The following is an 18848-nucleotide window of genomic DNA, read 5'->3' as shown; positions in this document are numbered from 1 at the left end:
TTTAGTGGCTACAACACAGGTAGATTGTATGTTGCATGTTAGCATCCCTCTGAAACAGGACATTCAAAAATGTGCTTCCTACTGATTTAATATTAAATATTGTGATCACAACACTACAAAAATCATCTTCCTTCAAAAATGTTGAATTTTCCTGACATCCCCTCTATCACTCATGAAACTGAGCAATGATGATTAGTCCGTGTTTACCCACCTGGAATTCCACCACTCCCAGGATTACCAGGTGGTCCTCGAAGACCATTCTGTCCCTGAGGACCAGGGGGTCCCCTCTCTCCTTTCACCACGATGGGAGTCGGAGGCACACCGGGGTCACCAGGAAGACCTAGAGGGAAACACGTTTCAAAGGAAAATCATCAGCTTGAAGTTAGATCATAAAAACAAAGAAGCCGCAGCAGAAGAAGAAGACAGCTAGCTAGTCTTTACCACAGTGTGTGCATGCCGTATCATGTCAGAGGAAATGACAGACGCCAGCAAGGTACTCTACCAAGCAAATAGACTAAAATAGTAGGCATAACATCTTCACTTACCCGGGGATCCGATGTCTCCAGGATCTCCAGGAAGCCCACCGCCACCAGGGATACCTGACTCGCCTTTGGGTCCTGGAGAAAATAAATGAAAGAACTCTTTAGACTGAGCCTACAGTGACTTCAAACAATGCTGTAACACTTTTTTTAAAGGAGAAAGAGACATAAAAAAACGTTATGATAACTTGGACTAACCAGGGAATCCAGGAACGCCAGGCAGACCAATGTCTCCCTTCACACCAGTACCACCAGGAAGACCGGAAGAACCCTATAAAGAAGAGAAGAAATAGTAGAATTAATTATTTTGAAGATCCTTCCAGTCCCACAAAACAAATAAAAACAAAAAACACATGGGGCATCTGTTGAACCATACACCCCATGTACAGAGGCTTGGAGTTAGTCCCCTGTTTCCAACTCTATCAACTACCCCTTTAAAAAAGGCATGATAATCCGGCACCCATAAAATAATCACAAAGGTATCTCACCGGGAAACCAGGAGTACCAGAGTCTCCTTTCTGTCCAGGGAATCCTGGCTGACCTGGAGTGCCGGCAATACCCTTCTCTCCTCTGATGCCTCCAGTTCCTGGGGGCCCGCGGGGACCCTGTGGGCCAGGTGTTCCTTAAGATACCAAGAGTGAGAGGTCAGGTACAGAAAGGCAGAGGCCACGTTTCCACACGGTTTACTTTAATTCATGGATAAGACATTTTGAGCACAATAAAAGGTCTTCATCAGATACTGTCGCCCCCTAGTGGTGGACATTGAGGCTTCTAAGTTTTAATTTAAAAACAGAAAAAACAAACCCTTGTTTTATTTGTTAAAATAAATAGAAGAACCAAATGAACCCAAGCTTTTTTTTTTTATAATACAGCCATTGAAAAAAAAGTAAGCAAAGTAAAGAAGTCAGTCATCTGCATATTGTACGATTATTTAAAGCCATTCTGAGCCCTGCATAAGTGCATTTCAAATATCATTTCATTTCAAATTTTTTGATACAAGTAAAGTTGAAGTAAACCAGACACATTATTCGTTGTGACAGAAAAGCTAGAACCAAATTTGACTGAACATGGAAAGAAAGTTAAGACCAATTGTCCAACGGTAGCACAACTGGAGCATTGTTAATGTAAGATTTTTTCTTCATGTGTGAAATCCTGAGTCCAGCAGAGCCTGTGGCGTTCAGAGAGGTTATAAAACACAACTTCAAATATCTTCACCATCAAACCACTCAAGTCTAACCTGGAGGACCTAGTGTTCCCAGAATTCCAGAGTACAGTGGAGCCCGGTTGACGGCGCAGTGCAAAAAAAGAAGAAGAGGAGTTAAGACAGCGGACAGCATCAGCACAGAGACAAAGTCAGACTGAACACCTGCAGAGACAAGCTCCAATGCACACTGCTACATGTTTAAAATATGAGGTAACTCATCAATGTTAATATACGAGTAGCTGGTGTATCTAACAAAGCTCTTTCAAATGTATACAACGCCCCCTAGTGGTCATATGGCATAAAGATGGAACTTTCCAATTGGCTAATTTGAACAAATTTGTGATGTCAAATGAGGAAGCTAACCATATAAGGACATAACTACTGAGGGGTTACAGATTTGCGTATTTGATTACGATTCAAGAGGAAGACGTACGTAATAACCATTACTGTGCCGTGAGATTTTGATACTGTTACGTCCCTATTAGTTGGTTTTAGTGTTAAGCAGCTAGCATAACAGCATTAAGCGTAAATATTGCTAGCATGGCATCGTTGCTTAGCGCCGTTCGAGTGGCTGCTTGTTGCAGCAGCTCTCTCTTTGTTGTTCTCTTTTCATATCTGTTTAGTTCTCTTTGTATTTGGAGCCTGTCATGTCTTTTAATGACTCATCTGTTGGCCATAGACACCAAACTGGCTACGTTTGCAGTGGTGTTGTTACTATTTTTGTTCCTGTGTGTGTCCGGAGATCCTGCGTGTATCTATGGTAACATTGTTTACATACAAGATCAGCTGTTAGCAGCCCGTAGCATGTTGATGCTAAACGATGCTAGGCTCGATGTTCCCTGCGAGCCGAGGAGAAGGAGGCAAGGACGACATGCTGGTACTTTATTAAAGACGACATCGACCCGTCCTTCCACCCACCGTTATGGGGAATGTAAGATCTATCTACGATAAGGTGGACGAGCTAACCCAGCACCAGAGGGAATACTGGCAGAGTAGCATCATGCTAACAGAGATAACACCGGACACGAACGCCACATTGGAAGGATTTCACCTGCTGTGGGCGGACAGGATACAGGAGAGCAAGACTGAACTAACTGGTGAAGAAGGCTAGCTCAGTCCTGGACCCTGTGGAGGTGGTGGCTGACAGGAGAATTATGACCAAGCTGTCGTCTCTGATGGACTTTTCCTTATATATATATTCTTGTTGAAATTCTTGTTCTGTACACCTTTTTGTTTGCTGCTGTAACTCCATGAATTTCCCCGTTGTGGGACGAATAAAGGAGTATCTTATCTTATCTTATCTTAAGACTTTTAGGCTTGTATTTTTACCATTTGACCACCAGGGGGCAGAGACAAGACTGTTGAAAATACTTTTAGCTACTTTAACAAAATCTTTAAGTTTAACTTAAGATAGAAATCTTCAAATATTTTTTGCTAACGTTTTAAGTTTTGGTCAAATTGAACAGAAATGTAATGACACCGTGAAACTTGCTAAAAACTAGTATTTCACTTGGTGTGTTAGTTACGTTGTGTGTTTTTGGCACATCAGGTTGTTAGATTTATATTCTAAAAGTGAACAGGATGACATGCTGATGCTAATTCTAATGACATGCTAATGCCCGAAAAAATGACTTCATTAAAAAAAAATCACCAGTGTGTTATTGTTTCATTATAGATCTGCTTCAAAATAAGAAAGTGCTCACTTGTGAAAAGGAGTTATTCTATTCTACCATCAGTGTGCGTAGAAAGTGAAAGAAGACAGTCGTTAGCGAGAAACAGAGTCAGAAATGAGACGACGACGGCGACAAAGTGATTAACCCGACAGAGTTCAAGGTGAAATTTGTTCCTGCTAGATCACAGAGTGGGGGTTAAACTCAGTCAGTGGTTCTGTGAGGAGCGTGCAGTAGAAGTCTGGACTCCAGATGATCTGACCTGCAGGACCTGCGGCAGCCGGATGTGCGTTCCATCACATGAGGAGGCGGGGCCACACCACAGTGGGTGGGGCCAGGCCACAGGAAACAGGGAGGGGGGGGAATGTCATAGTTGTTTTTTGGCACCCTGACACCCAAAACAGCCTAACACAGTGCTGGTGAGTGGTCAAACTTGTTTTAGAATTACATTTCCAAACACCAAGTTGGAGATAGAGTTAAATGTTGTAATTTTGTGCATGTTGAGTGTCCTGTCAAACTATATTGTCCGCCTTGTGATTGGATAATAATCAATATTTTGTGTCAGCATTGTCCACTTTTTCCAGCGCTGTGTTCGGCGTGTTCATGATAACACGTGTGCTCATGTAGGGATGAACTGTGTCCATGCATATGACTGATTGATGGAATGAAATACACAAAATACAAAACAGCAGAGCCAGATTCAAATCTTAACAACCCCAACCACACTTAGGGAAACATGTGCACATGTCACATTTCACTTTTAACACATAATACTTCTGTTAAACTTCTGCAAGATTTAGAGAAGTCTTGTTGTGGGGTCAAAAAGCAGAACTATCCTCACGTCCAGCCGTTACACAAACGGGACCTTTAGTCTTAACATACAGTTATGGAACGGCCCATTTGGATGTAGCATTAGCTGCATGCACGACTGCAAATAATCGGCCGATTGACTAATTGCGGCATGAAAGCGAGGGTGGTACAAACCGTCATATGTCCAACAAATTCAAACTGTGCATGCCTACTATGCATAAACAACAATAAACATGGCGAGCGGTACCGGTGTGACTGAGAGAAGATCTTTTGCCGCAAAGACTTGTTGATGCTACCTTCACGCCTTTGATTGATTATGGTGATGTTTTATATATGCATGCATCCACTCAATGCCTTCACTCCCTGGACATCGTCTTTCATGGAGCTCTGAGGTTCATTACAGGTTTTTAAATCTCTAACCCATCACTGCTCCCTGTGTGCTCGAGTTGGCTTGACTGCATTGTCTACCCGTAGGCTACATCACTGGCATGTCCTTGTTTATAAGGCAATTCTTAACTTGCTTCCCTCACAATTTCATTCATTTAAAAAATACTGGAAGCTTCAGTCTCTGCTCTGTGACCCAGTCACAAAACGGTCCCCCAGAGTGCGTCTTGAAATGTGTAAAAGGAGTTTTAGATACGCTGCTCCTGCAGCCTGGAACCTGTTGCAGGAGAGCCTGGGTTTGAGTGAGCTTGTCTCTTTAAATGTCTTTAAAAGCAGACTGAAGGCTCTTGAGGAAGATGCTTCGGTTGGTAGATGCTTTGACTGATGACTATTGTTCTGAAACCCATGATGTGTTGTAATGTTTTAGAATTCTGTGTTGTTTGTCTGTAACTTTATTGGACTGTGCTGCTGCTGATCTTGGCCTGTACACACTTGAAAACAAACGGCTATTATCAGCAAGTCAATCGTCAAAGATCATACTTTTCCAAAGGATTCGTTGGATCCCTAAATATCCGTTGTCTTCGCATATTTCGTCTTAAACGGTAACGCATAAACACGATGTCCGCCATCCTTTAAACAGCCTAACAGGTGAGGTAATCCTGCCGTTAGCACCTGTAATGGTGGGGTCTACCGCCATTAAATGTAATGCTTTGTTGGGGCGTTAACCTGGATCATGCATACCAAACGTCCTGTTTTCATCGCTAATGGCTTGACGTGCATACGGACTTGATTTTTAAGGTGCACTTGTGAGTTGTTGTGAGTTTGTTTCAGGCTCTGCTGTCTCTCACCAACATCTCTTCATCCACAAACACTAGACACACACATTAATCACAATGACCAAAGCAGAGATCATGTACACATACACAACATCTCTGCTGCTGTGGAGAGATTGATCGATAACAACTTCCCAAACTGTTGGATTAAAGAGGGGGAAGGGTGTGTGGAGACGTTTTAATGAATCAGACATCACAGTGCTGTAAACACATGCAGCTCTTTTGGGTGATTGGTGCATGAGGAGCACCCTGAAGGTTCCTGGTGAGAAAGGTTTGGCAGCATCACAAACTTTTTATCTTCAGTGCTCAGTGATCTGGACAATGACTGGACAGGTGGTGCTCAAACGGTGATGTGGCTCTTTCCATGCAAATCACTTAACATGGTGATGAAAGCATTCATCTTCGAGAGAGGTGAAGCTGCCGTTTGCTGCCTGGTTTTCTGGACTCTTTCAGAACGTTCACATCAGTACTGTGTTTTCTTTAACATGTTTGTGGTGGGGCCTTGGTGGCTTAGCGGTCTAAGCGCCCCACATACAGAGGTTCGCCGGTTCAATTCCCCAACCGGTTGACCATTTCCTGCATGTCTTCCCCCACTCTCTACTCCCCAAATTTCCTGTCTCTCTTCAGCTGTCCTATGGAATAAAGGCAAAAAGGCCCAAGAAATAGAACTTTAGAATGTTTTTGGTGCAAACTTAGATCTTTACCAACAAGGTTAGACTTTGAATGACTTGTGTCTGATTTAATGGTGCCCCCAAATCAGATCATTTTTACCTTGCTTTCAAGTTTTGTCAGAACTTGGAACCAGAATTGTAAAGTTTCTTTGAACTGCTGGCAATAAATTAAGACGTACAAAATACCAGCATTGCTCTTTATCCTTCAGAGATGATTAGTCTATCCTAACACTGGGTTGAATAATCCACTCTATAAACCTACTTGTGACTTAAGGTGAGTAAAACCAACCATCACTGAACCTAGGTCTGTCAGAGTCCGTCAGAAAACCAGGCAGTGATTCTGGCATCATGTGTGGTGATAAATATCAAACTCAGGTGCTTTACCTCCTCTTCCTGGTGGTCCAGGGGGTCCTTGGAGTCCTTTGGGGCCCTGCAGAGCCTGCCCAGGAGGCCCAGGAGGACCGCTGTTGCCAGGATTACCAGGAGAACCAGGGAAACCAGACTCTCCTTTAGTGCCAGGGAAACCAGAACTGCCAGATGGGCCAGGGAGACCTGGGTCACCCTTTGAACCTGAACATGAAGAAAGTAATGTAGAGATTGTCATCGCAGGAAATATAATTACAAAAATAGAACTGTTGCATAACGCAGAGGGTCACCTACCTGGCAATCCTGGAAGACCATTGGAACCAGGACCTCCATAACCAGGTAGTCCTGCAGAGAAAGTAGATCAGCAGGGAACCAAAGGAACATTATTTGTGACCAGGAGTAGTGAAGCACACTGCTTGACCAGTGACGTACCTGGTTCTCCTTTGACTCCAGCCGGTCCTGGGATCCCGTCCCGACCTGCCTGACCCTTCTCTCCTGGAAGCCCTGATTGTCCTGGTCGTCCAGACTCTCCTGGTCTACCAGGGGCTCCTGTGAGACCTGGGCCACCAGGTCCACCATCAAGACCCTTTGGACCGGGGATACCAGGTGAACCTGAGAGGAAGAACAGTTTTTGAGTAATTGAAAGCGTTAGATGTTCGGAGCTCCAACTATTGAGGTCTTGCTACGCCCCTTGATCCAATCGAAGCCAGTGGCATAGATATCTTTGAAACCAGGTTTTATTCCTGGTACTAATTCAAATCCTTGAAGTGTCTGATCGAAACATGTTACCAGTGGAACACTTGGAGTTTTTTTAATATTTGGAAGAGGCACATGGGGTTTTAACAAAACTTAAGACGTACCTTGGAATCCTGGGAGGCCAGGGTCTCCTTTGAAACCAGGACCTCCTGGTTGGCCTGGGCCGCCTGGTCCTCCTGGAGACCCTTTAAGTCCTGGACTTCCTGGGAACCCTGGCTGGCCAGGTTCACCCTATAATACAAATAAAACCAGTAAGTGTGACCCTTCATTTACTCTAGTGAAGTGTTATGATGTTGAATGGTTATGTCCCATACCTTGAGTCCAGCTGGTCCAGGTGGCCCAACTCCAGCAGAACCTGGTTCACCTTTGGATCCAGGGAAACCAGGCCCTCCTGGCCCTCCTGGAGATCCAGGCCTACCTGGCTGACCTGATAGACCCTTCTGCCCTGACGGGCCTGTAACAAGCGTAAAGTCAGCGTTAATAATCAAGACATCAGGTTTTGTTTCAGCTCTTTAACTTTAGTAAATGGCACCATTATCAAAATTTACCTGGGAATCCCATTTCACCCATGCTGCCTTTAGCACCTGGACCTCCAGGACCACCTGAGCCTCCTGGGATACCAGGATCTCCCTTGGGACCTGCAGCACAATCGATACAGTTCATTGTATTTACAAGCACAGGTAAGTATGCATTTATGAATGCTGAGGCAAACCCTTACCTTGTGGTCCAGGGAGTCCAGGGCGTCCATCTCCGCCTGACAGTCCAGGCTCACCAGAGAGACCGGGGATACCTTTCTGACCTGGAATACCTGGTGAACCTGTAGAACACACACAATCACAAAATGTTTATCTAATAATCCAGAGGGCAGTAATTTACCACTTGGAAAATGGTGATACTCTTTTAATGGGGCATTCAGGTGTACCTGGGAATCCAGGGTCTCCTTTGGCTCCCTTTGTGACTGATGGTGGTAGGGTGGCTCCTGGGGGTCCCTGGAGACCAGGCTCGCCTCTTTCTCCCTTTCCACCAGGACCACCAGGGGAGCCGTCTCTGCCTGAGAATCCGGGTTCACCTGGAGGAAAGAAATGAGCATGTTAAACTGCGAAATCCTTTGTAACTTGTAACTTTGACATACTATGGTCTTAAGCCGAGCTCTGGATGACTTCATGGCGCCATGTGGAAGATATAAGGGAGTTATGATGTGTGTGTTTATGTAAATACCTTTAGCTCCAGGGCCACCTGGTCCTCCTGGTCCTCCTGGCCCTCCAGAAGGTCCTGGAGATCCCATGGGACCCATGTCTCCTTTGACACCTGCGGCCAGCCAGACATTGGTGAAAAAAATATACAATGATTAAAGGATACCATTTCAATGTCTTGAATATAACTACAACACCATAACAATATGGTGGCAAGGTCAGTCATATTTTCAAGGTTAACCCTGATTTGCTGTCAGGTAGCCAGCTAGCTAGCCGGCCGTAAGACAGTTAGCCCGCTTGATATCCAGAAAGCAAGTTCTTCACCTTAGTATTCAGTAAGCTAGCTAGCAGGAGAGCTAGAAAACCTCCAGATTTCTGGGTTTTAGGACTGTGTATGACTCTGTACCAAATACAGAGTCAACACTGTTACTGTTACACATATAACAGGTACTTAATTTTGAATGGCTAAAAATAAAGATATAAGCATTATCAGTTACCTGGCAGTCCAGGCAGGCCATCCCTTCCAGGTCCTCCAGGAGGTCCTGGGGTACCAGCTGGTCCAGGAGATCCTGGGAAACCAGAACTTCCTCTGTCTCCTGGCAGACCTGGAATGTCTAGACCTGGAGGGCCAGGGTCTCCCTTTCCTCCGTTTCCTCCAGGGAATCCTGCAATGGTGATATCAAGACTTTAGTCTCCAGATAAAGGAAATACAGTTAAAATTCCAGCTCAGGATAACTCAGTGTTTCTCTGAGGGGGGTCTGGGTCTTACTCCCCTTCTGATGAGCAATGTGACAAAATGACAGTCCAGGTATTTGTGCGTTTGCAGTGAACAAAGGAAAAACGAAACACAGAACAAATCCATCCCAACCAGCACCAGTATTGGGTTACAATACCTTTCTCGCCTTGGTGTCAGAGCGTCACGGGTAAGGAAGGGGGCGTGTTTCAAAACGCAGAGGGCGGAGCGTTGCATAAAATCGGAGATGAGATGAGAACAGATTATAATGCATTAAATGCATTAAACCGCACAAATGAAAGCCGGGTCTCAAACACTCTGAACATGCGCTGAAGCTCTAATGGCAAACAGGACACAGAGCATGTCCTTCAGTAGCATTCACCAAAGCATGCTCAGAGTGTTTGAAATATTGGAAATGGGTTAGTTTGTGGGTCTGTGGGCATTCTCGTGACAAGAAGAGTGAGGTTGAAGTGACAAAAGGGGAAACGCAAATACCTGTGATCGGATACAGTTCGTTAAAAATTGGTGTGTTCGTGAGGAAAAAGTCCTGCGTGATGTTAAAATGGTGAGGCGTGATGTCTTTTGTTTTTCTGATACAGGCAAGGTGGAGGGTGGTGATACAGCCAAGAAAGGGTGGGCTTGAAAAGAAAAGTTGGGACTTAGGTGAAAACAGACACAATGTGAAGTTTCAGGAAAGGCTCCCCAGGTCAAGGTAGTTCTGTAACTGTGATTCAGACCCTGATCACCAAACGAAACAATGACTGTGTTTATCATTCAACCAGAAACCAAACCCTCAACCCTCAGTCTGGTGCTCAGGTGCTTTCGGAGTGCTCATATGGAGAGTGCACGATGAAGAGGTCGAACCCTTATACCAATGTGATATCCAAACATTTTAAAAGTTCAAAACAATGGCAAGTGAGGAATCATGCAAAGTCCAGGGAGACTTCCATGGAGAAAAGAGTCTCACCTGGTGATCCCATTTGGCCAGGGGGTCCAGGTGGGCCTGGTGGACCAAGTGAACCAGCGGTGAGGGTTCCAGGTGGGCCACGAGCTCCAGGAATACCAGGTACACCGGGCTCACCTAGGCAAAGACGGTGTGCTTGTGGGTATTTTCAGTTCATGTGTATTTGTATGGAAGTCTGAGTGACAGTACTGAAGAATACCTTTACTGCCCGGAGTGCCATCAAATCCAGATCGTCCAGGTGTACCAGGGCCGCCAGGGAATCCAGGATCTCCCTTCGGTCCGGGGAAACCTTTACCTCCAGGTACTCCTGGTAAGCCTGCAGGGCCAGGGAGGCCGAAGCCGGGTTCACCCTGTCAAACAGCGATGGTGGCGAATGGTCAGTTCAGATCACTGAGGCAGGCAGCTATTCTATGTACGGTACTGCCCCAGTTTATTAGACAGTCTCTTTTGGGGGGTCTCCCAGAGTGACTGCATTTAACATAATCCACAATGTGCAGCTCACTCCAGTACCATGTGCTTTCACCATGACATCAAGTTTGAAACCCTGCTAGCCCCTGGTACCATAGTTAAGCTCAGCCTACGCCAGCACTGATTGTTGTGAGGGTACTTCATCCCCTATGAAGCTACCAACCTTGGGTCCAGGAAATCCAGGCTGGCCAGGGAGTCCATCTACACCAGGTCTGCCTGGTCCTGCAGGGGGTCCTGGCTGGCCAGGGATACCTGGGAATCCTGTAGGAGAGAGCAAGATTTAGTGTTGTGCAAGAGGAGACAGTTGTGGCAGAAATGTGAGGTCAAAGATGAACGTGTACAGAGGAGGTCCTTGGAAAGGGATGCAAGAGTCAGGGAGAAAGAGAGAGGTGGATAGACATGGAGATAGAGTGTTTGTTGGTGTCTTGACCTTTAACTCCCGGGGATCCTGGAAGTCCAATTCCTGGAAGTCCAGGATCACCCTTTGCTCCTGGTAAGCCAGGGAAACCGTTCTGTCCGGGCCCACCTGGGTTTCCTGATGACATGAAAGTTACAGTAAAGCCGATTAGAAAACACACATTTCTGACCTCAATATCTGAAGAGAGCGCTGCATGGAATAAAAGGGCCTTCATCCTCTAAAGTCATAAATGTGTACCTGGAGAACCCGGCAATCCTGGCTCGCCATCCAGTCCTCTTGATCCTGGTAAACCCTTCTCAGCCACTGCCAGGCCCGGTTCACCTTTAGAACCTGTGAGGTAAGAAAATCAGCAAATCTGAATATGTGGCGCAATAATAAACTTGAATGTAGTGATCCAGACCACAGACTAATCCAGATCGGTTGAACCGAGGTATTACATCAGGTTAGAAGTATTGCTATTTTCTCATTGACTTCCATTTAATCAAAACCTGTTCTTCATCCCATCAATTAATAAACCAAGCATCATCTTCTTACCAGGTGCACCAGGACCTCCAGGTCTTCCTGGGACTCCTGGGATACCTTTCTCTCCTGAAGGACCCTGAGGTCCAAATCCAGGCAATCCTGGAGAACCTCTGTCACCTGGAATACCTGAGGAACCTGGCTCACCAGGGAGCCCTCGTTCTCCTTTCACCAGCAAAGAACCCTGCCCAAAACATATGAGTTAGGAAAAGGATTCTGGATGGATAGACAGGTTTAAATTTGGAAGAGACCTCAAGAAAGCCACTTACGGGAGTTCCTTTGGCTCCAGGACCTCCAGGCAGTCCATCACGACCAGGTCGACCATCAAGACCAGGAAGACCAGGTGGTCCAGGGAAGCCACTGTCACCCTTGTCTCCTCTCACACCGCTGACTGTGACAGCATCACCTGGGTCTCCTTTCTCTCCTGGGAATCCTGGAGCACCTTGAGGACCAGGGGAGCCCTGGAAGGGGAAGAGGCAAACCTCACTGTTAGAAGAGGATTATTCAAGGAACTGTGGGAAAATGGAACTCATGACAATATTGAAGTCTCTTTCAAGGTGATGTGTGCTGTTACAGGAGAGCAACAAGTACTCACAGGAGCTCCAGAAGAACCGGGACCTCCTGAAAATCCTCTGTCACCTTTGATACCTGGACCACCAGGAGATCCTGACAGGGGTGAGGGAAGGAATTAGAAACACAGCAATTGTTCCAAAACTTAGTACTTCCCTCTCTGACAAGTTTTAATAGTTAAGAACATATTCGCGAATATGGGCACCACAATCAGAAGGTGTTCATTTTTTGACCATAAAGTGTCTTTACCTGGGAATCCGGGCTGTCCTGGAGGTCCTTGGGGTCCTGGAATGGCACTGCCACCACCAAAGCAGTTCACGCAGGTGTCACCCTTGTCACCTGAGACAAAAATATATCATGTTTTTCTGTTTCGTGTTGAAATTTTGACCAACAAAACTGAAGACCTTTCACGGTCTAACTTTTAAACTTCATATTTAGTGATCACACGCATTATTATTGTCCCACCTTTCTGTCCCGTCTCTCCCGGATAACCTCTCTCTCCCTGAACACCAGGACGCCCAGGATCTCCAGCGACACAGTTTTGTCCCCCTGTAGAAAATCCTGGCGGTCCTGGAAGACCTGGCTGACCCACGGAACCAGGAGCTCCTGAACGTCCTGGAGGACCTGGCAAAGACAGACCTGGGGAGCCGAGTTCTCCCTTCTGACCTCTCTCTCCGGGGAAGCCTGGAGGTCCGTTCTGACCACCTCCACCGATAGCTGGAAGTCCTGGATTTCCTGGAGGGCCTGATATACCTGGGGGAAGACAGGAAAGCAGAGTTCAAATTAAAATGGACCAAAAAAGGCTAGCTTACATTTATCTGATAAAGATGGCTACCCTTTCAAAAATAAAAACCGGTTCTAAAACTCCAATTCAAACTGAGAACACAGGGACTGGGTACAAAAGGGACAAGGACCAAAACCAGGACTGATTTGCCATGACCTTTGGGCACTTCATTAAAAACAGACATGACTCTGTAGTGGAAGTCACTGCATTAAAAACAGACATGACTCTGTAGTGGAAGTCACTGCATTAAAAACAGACATGACTCTGTAGTGGAAGTCACTGCATTAAAAACAGACATGACTGTAGTGGAAGTCACTGCATTAAAAAAAGACATGACTCTGTAGTGGAAGTCACTGCATTAAAAACAGACATGACTCTGTAGTTGAAGTCACTGCATTAAACACAGACATGACTGTAGTGGAAGTCACTGCATTAAACACAGACATGACTCTGTAGTGGAAGTCACTGCATTAGAAACAGACATGACTCTGTAGTGGCAGTCACTGCATTAAAAAAAGACATGACTCTGTAGTGGAAGTCACTGCATTAAAAACAGACATGACTCTGTAGTGGAAGTCACTGCATTAAACACAGACATGACTCTGTAGTGGAAGTCACTGCATTAAAAACAGACATGACTCTGCAGTGAAAGTCACTGCATTAAAAACAGACATGACTCTGCAGTGAAAGTCACTGCATTAAAAACAGACATGACTCTGTAGTGGAAGTCACTGCATTAAAATCAGACATGACCCTGTAGTGAAAGTCACTGCATTAAAAACAGACATGACTCTGTAGTGGAAGTCACTGCATTAAAAACAGACATGACTCTGTAGTGGAAGTCACTGCATTAAAAACAGACATGTCTCTGTAGTGGAAGTCACTGCATTAAACACAGACATGACTCTGTAGTGGAAGTCACTGCATTAAGAACAGATATGACTCTGTAGTGGAAGTCACTGCATTAAACACAGACATGACTCTGCAGTGAAAGTCACTGCATTAAAAACAGACATGACTCTGCAGTGAAAGTCACTGCATTAAAAACAGACATGACTCTGCAGTGAAAGTCACTGCATTAAAAACAGACATGACTCTGTAGTGGAAGTCACTGCATTAAAATCAGACATGACCCTGTAGTGAAAGTCACTGCATTAAAAACAGACATGACTCTGTAGTGGAAGTCACTGCATTAAAAACAGACATGACTCTGTAGTGGAAGTCACTGCATTAAAAACAGACATGACTCTGTAGTGGAAGTCACTGCATTAAGAACAGACATGACTCTGTAGTGGAAGTCACTTCAGGATGATTTTACGCTTGCACAGCTTTGCTTACCTTGTGGACCTCTGTCTCCTTTGGTTCCAGGACTTCCAGGATATCCAGGCTCACCCTTAGAACCGACCCGACCTCCTGTCTGCCCGCCAATCACCTAAAGGCAAAATGAATGATTGAGTAAATCCAGGTAAATGTCACCACCTAGTGGTCAAGAAGACAAACTACCTTCATTGGTTAGACCTCAAAAAGAGATGCTTACAGACATACAAGACAAATCAAGCTTAACAGAGAATGAAATCAACACCAATAGGAGGGGAGTCATTATAACAGTTCTGAATACACACCACTCCTGGAGGTCCTGGGTATCCAGATTCACCTTTCAGTCCCTATAAAACAGAAAGACAGGGCTTAGTCGTACAAACAATCCAAGACAGAAGACAATATTCCTCAAACTCGTGAGAAGTTGTTGAAAACCTACTCTCTCTCCATCCCTGCCAGCTGGACCCGGAAGACCTGACTCTCCTTTGATTCCCTGATGGTTTCAAAGAGACAAGAGAGGAAAGAAAGTTAGACACAGGAAGAGAAAGACTTGTGCAGATCTTCAATTAACTGTTAAAGTGGCAGAACTTACAGGGAAGCCTGGAGGACCTGGGTCGCCATCTTTGCCTGGTTTACCCTGTAGGAAAAGGAAATGATCACCAGTCTTGACAGGAATGTATGTACATCAAAAAGTGTGTGGTAAAGCTGCTCAGTCTTGGTTTTGGGATAACTGTTTAGGCATCCCTTCAAATAAATAGGGATAACACGTCAAACGGACTTTCATGAAACTCTAGATTTTCCATGTTCCAAGGTGGGACAAAAAGTGGACCATCATAGCTTTTCCCTGCTGAGTCCAGTTTATTCTAAGAGTCCATCGGCCTTTGTCTCAAACTCAGTGATTGTCATGCAAAATTAAAACAATGCTGCAGAGCTTGTGATGCTTTTTGAAGGAGTTTATGGATTATGGATATTTTGGTTAGGGCGGCTAAAATGGAAGAGGGCTTCTTGTTTTCCTTAGACGGTTCATTTAGGGCCTTTAGACCTAACCCTAACCCTGTTAAATGATTAAACGTGTTGCACTGATGGTCGAGTTTTGGTCAGAGGTAAGATTTCAGGTGTAACTGTGTTGGTGTGTTTGTGTTTGAACTCTGCTTACGCGTTTTCCTGCTTCTCCTGCTTCTCCCTTGTCTCCTTTTTGGCCACCAGAGGGTCCCTAAAGTGACAACAACACTCAACAGTCAACAACAACATGGTCGTAGTCATCATGAAATAATGATGTTTGAAGCTGGGTGTGGACACTCACAGTGGGTCCGGGGTAGCCGGGATCACCTGGAGGACCTGGGAAACCTGGATCACCCTGTGAAGAAACATTCAAATGTTCAAACGATGGAAGAGCGGCGGATATTTGAAGATTACTGCCTGAAATTAAATCAGAAATTAAACAATATTGAAGTGTCAATTGTGCATCTAACTGTTATGTTATGAATTTAAATATACAGTGCTCAGGACGCTGGTGGAAATATGCAAAACAAAGCAGTGATGTAAAAGCAGAGAGGTTGAGTGTCTGATAACTCTGTGGATGGACTAAGTTGAAGACGTTTTTTGCTGCCATCAAGAGGCGGGAGTGAAAGTTGCAGCATCCAACTTTGACTACAAGTCAGTCTGTTTTAAAATCTGTAACATAAAAAGGCCTGGTTGTAACATTTTAAAGAAAACAGGATGAATAGTTGATTCCCAGGTACCGGGTATCGGTACCGTATCGGTTCAAATGTGAAAGGTACCCATCCCTATTCTTACCAGGTCACGTTCAGGGTGTGAAAATAAAATATTGTAATCATGTGTTCACACTCGGTCTCAGGTTGTGAGCAGTAATGTCATCGCTCCCTGATTTTGGAGCGGCTACAGATATAAAAGATTTGGAAAAGCCAGAGAGAAGTTGGAGTTAATTTTTTTGTTAAAGGTGACATATCACGCTTTTTTCATCAATATATATTGGTCTAAGAGGTCCCCAAAACATGTCTTTAAAATTTATGCTCAAAAAAACACTTTGAAATCAGATTTTGGTCTGCCTGAAAAGTCCTCTTCTTCATTCCTCATCAGAACACTCTGTTTTCCCTCTGACCACGCCCCCTCAGGAAGTGGATGTGCCTCGACTGTCCAGCACGTTGATCTAATGTTTACATGTTGGCTGAATATACACGGCTGCTCACAGATCGCGTTACTTCAACCCTCTGAATTTGATCCAGAATCTGATCCTGACGGAGAGGCGCCTGTAGCAGGACCTTTCTGAAGGATTGGTCACAGATTTAGTGTTTCTTGTTGTTTTATTTGTCAGTATGTCGACGTGTGTCTTGGTACACAGCTACAAACATGTAGCTATGTGGCTATGCTAACTAGCGCTAGCACTTATCCATGATAAATAAAAATCATCCACTAGATCTTAAAATCTGCAGACGTGGGGAGTAAAACCGACCTTTGTGTTTATTAAGACAGCCTACAACTAGCATGCCTCCTTCCTAAGCTCCTTGTTAGCACACATTTGTGCAGGTAATGAAAAACGGAGGAGAGTTGAGTTGTATTTTATACAGTCTATGGGCTGAACAAGCTCCGAGCTCTGACTCCGTGACAGACCGGATATTGTTGTGACGTAACAAAAACACGGAAGTCTGAAACGGCTCGTTTTACACACATTTACAGAAAGGTGGAGAAATCAGAACAGGGGCAGAATGGATTTTTTTCATTCTCGGGGGGTTTGTAGACATAACAGGGAAACATATTTCAGGTAGAGAACCAATAAAAAGTCGATTTTGCATGATATGTCACCTTTAAAATCTGTTACATAAAAAGGCCTGGTTGTAACATTTTAAAGAAAACAGGATGAATAGTTGATTCCCAGGTACCGGGTATCGGTACCGTATCGGTTCAAATGTGAAAGGTACCCATCCCTATTCTTACCAGGTCACGTTCAGGGTGTGAAAATAAAATATTGTAATCATGTGTTCACACTCGGTCTCAGGTTGTGAGCAGTAATGTCATCGCTCCCTGATTTTGGAGCGGCTACAAAAATAAAAGATTGGGAAAAGCCAGAGAGAAGTTGGAGTTAATTTTTTTGTTAAATAATACCTTTGACAGCCCATTGGCTAACATCAGAAAAAAATTCGGCCTCTTATTATTTCACAACGTACGTTTTAAAATGACAGATACGATGAGAAATGTGAAATGTTTGCACAAGAAAATTATTATTTTTATAGCTGACTACTTTAGCATTTTATCTTTGTTTCTACTGGTCCTGTATTTTATTTATTACTATTTATTTCTATTTCTTTATGTCTTTTTTATACTAATATGGACCTTTTCTGACTCTTTTTTCTTCACGTTGAAGATCTGTACAGAGGTCTTACATTCAACATTGGGGATAAAAGTCTCAATCCATCTGATACATCCATGTTTTTTGTTTTTTTTTAAATATATTTTTATTGATTTTACATGGACATACATTCATAAAAATCGAGGATAAGATGTTAAATATAGACACAAATATAATATAGTCAAAATTAGCCTAGAAAGGAACATCAAGGGTGCTGGTGGAACTACCAGGCACCATTAAACCAACAACAGAAACCTTAAAATGTTAGAAAAAAATAACAAAAGCAACTGGGGGGGCTCCAGTTGCACACATAGGTTAAGTGTTGCCAGTCAAAGTATTTTAACAGTGTACCAAATCTGCTGGATGTTAATCAGTCCAACTGCAGGCCATCAAGGTCCTTGACAAAGTTCATAAAACCATCCCAAGTGCTATGGAAGTTCTGGAGGGCGCCATTTACACTGTATCAGATCTTTTCCAACTGAAGACTAGACATTATATTACGGACGAGATGAGTGTGGGTGGGTGGAGCAGCGTTCTTCCAGTTCAGCAATATCAACCGTCGTGCCAATAGGGAAGAGAACACAAGAGCTTTTCTCTGTTTGGTAGTTGTGGTTATGTTTGCTGGGGGTACACCAGAGATAGCAGTGAGGGGGCAGAGGGGAATATTTTTCTTAAATATTTTAGAGAACAAATTAAAGAAGGAGGACCAAAATTGATCTAGTTCTGAGCATCCCCAAAACATGTGGTAAAGGGTTGCAGGCACTATTGATACATCCATGTTTAATAAAAATGCTACTTTTTTCAAGGCTGCATTAACATTACACAGAAGTGACAGCGTGGACAAAGGAGACACCAGACAGAGTGATGCAGAGGAACTTATAGCGGTTTGAAAATGTGTGAATATGTTGGTACCATTTCCCTGTAATACATGCAATGAAAGTATCTAAACCTGTTACCTGTTTACTGAGATACAATGACAGATAGAAGAGTATATGAAATATATGATTACTGTGGAGCTGTGGGAGGAGGTTACACTACCATAGTCTAAAACTGCAGCTAATCACACTAACGTTGAAAGCCAGGTTGTGAAACTCTGGCGCCAACATGTGGAACAAGCTACTGAACGTTAACAGCAAATGAGTAAACAAGCTAATTTGATTTTCAGCCGATGCTAATATATTGTAGGAGAGCTAACGTTCAGCAAAACTAGCAAAACAAATGTTAGCGCTACAAAAGCAGCTAGCTATAAAAAATCATGTTAACTTTCCTGCCGAATCGGTGA

At 44.1% G+C, this 18848-nt stretch overlaps 1 protein-coding gene across 4 annotated transcripts in view; it reads right to left on the bottom strand.

The window, feature by feature from the left end:
- Nucleotides 1-18848, bottom strand: part of col4a5 (collagen, type IV, alpha 5 (Alport syndrome)) — a 69913-nt gene that overhangs the window by 8372 nt on the left and 42693 nt on the right. The window contains exons 14-46 of one of the 4 annotated variants that reach the window (XM_034676497.1): nucleotides 15503-15556; nucleotides 15356-15412; nucleotides 14792-14836; nucleotides 14639-14692; nucleotides 14505-14546; nucleotides 14221-14314; nucleotides 12564-12851; nucleotides 12348-12437; nucleotides 12124-12194; nucleotides 11798-11989; nucleotides 11544-11712; nucleotides 11247-11339; nucleotides 11022-11126; nucleotides 10755-10852; nucleotides 10323-10473; nucleotides 10127-10240; nucleotides 9320-9328; nucleotides 8924-9091; nucleotides 8452-8541; nucleotides 8156-8302; nucleotides 7952-8050; nucleotides 7782-7871; nucleotides 7548-7687; nucleotides 7338-7464; nucleotides 6910-7089; nucleotides 6772-6822; nucleotides 6496-6681; nucleotides 3676-3684; nucleotides 1777-1785; nucleotides 1028-1161; nucleotides 738-810; nucleotides 546-617; nucleotides 212-340 (exon numbers count right to left, since the gene is read on the bottom strand). In XM_034676497.1, coding sequence (XP_034532388.1) covers nucleotides 212-340; nucleotides 546-617; nucleotides 738-810; nucleotides 1028-1161; nucleotides 1777-1785; nucleotides 3676-3684; nucleotides 6496-6681; nucleotides 6772-6822; nucleotides 6910-7089; nucleotides 7338-7464; nucleotides 7548-7687; nucleotides 7782-7871; nucleotides 7952-8050; nucleotides 8156-8302; nucleotides 8452-8541; nucleotides 8924-9091; nucleotides 9320-9328; nucleotides 10127-10240; nucleotides 10323-10473; nucleotides 10755-10852; nucleotides 11022-11126; nucleotides 11247-11339; nucleotides 11544-11712; nucleotides 11798-11989; nucleotides 12124-12194; nucleotides 12348-12437; nucleotides 12564-12851; nucleotides 14221-14314; nucleotides 14505-14546; nucleotides 14639-14692; nucleotides 14792-14836; nucleotides 15356-15412; nucleotides 15503-15556 — 3430 coding nt within the window. The remainder of the gene's footprint in view (nucleotides 1-211; nucleotides 341-545; nucleotides 618-737; nucleotides 811-1027; nucleotides 1162-1776; nucleotides 1786-3675; nucleotides 3685-6495; nucleotides 6682-6771; nucleotides 6823-6909; nucleotides 7090-7337; nucleotides 7465-7547; nucleotides 7688-7781; nucleotides 7872-7951; nucleotides 8051-8155; nucleotides 8303-8451; nucleotides 8542-8923; nucleotides 9092-9319; nucleotides 9329-10126; nucleotides 10241-10322; nucleotides 10474-10754; nucleotides 10853-11021; nucleotides 11127-11246; nucleotides 11340-11543; nucleotides 11713-11797; nucleotides 11990-12123; nucleotides 12195-12347; nucleotides 12438-12563; nucleotides 12852-14220; nucleotides 14315-14504; nucleotides 14547-14638; nucleotides 14693-14791; nucleotides 14837-15355; nucleotides 15413-15502; nucleotides 15557-18848) is intronic. The other 3 variants (XM_034676498.1, XM_034676499.1, XM_034676500.1) reach the window with 3 other exon arrangements.

This window comes from Notolabrus celidotus, chromosome 23 (genome assembly GCF_009762535.1).
Source record: "Notolabrus celidotus isolate fNotCel1 chromosome 23, fNotCel1.pri, whole genome shotgun sequence".
Classification (NCBI taxonomy): Eukaryota; Metazoa; Chordata; class Actinopteri; order Labriformes; family Labridae; genus Notolabrus; species Notolabrus celidotus.
This window is presented reverse-complemented; position numbering and strand designations above follow the sequence as displayed.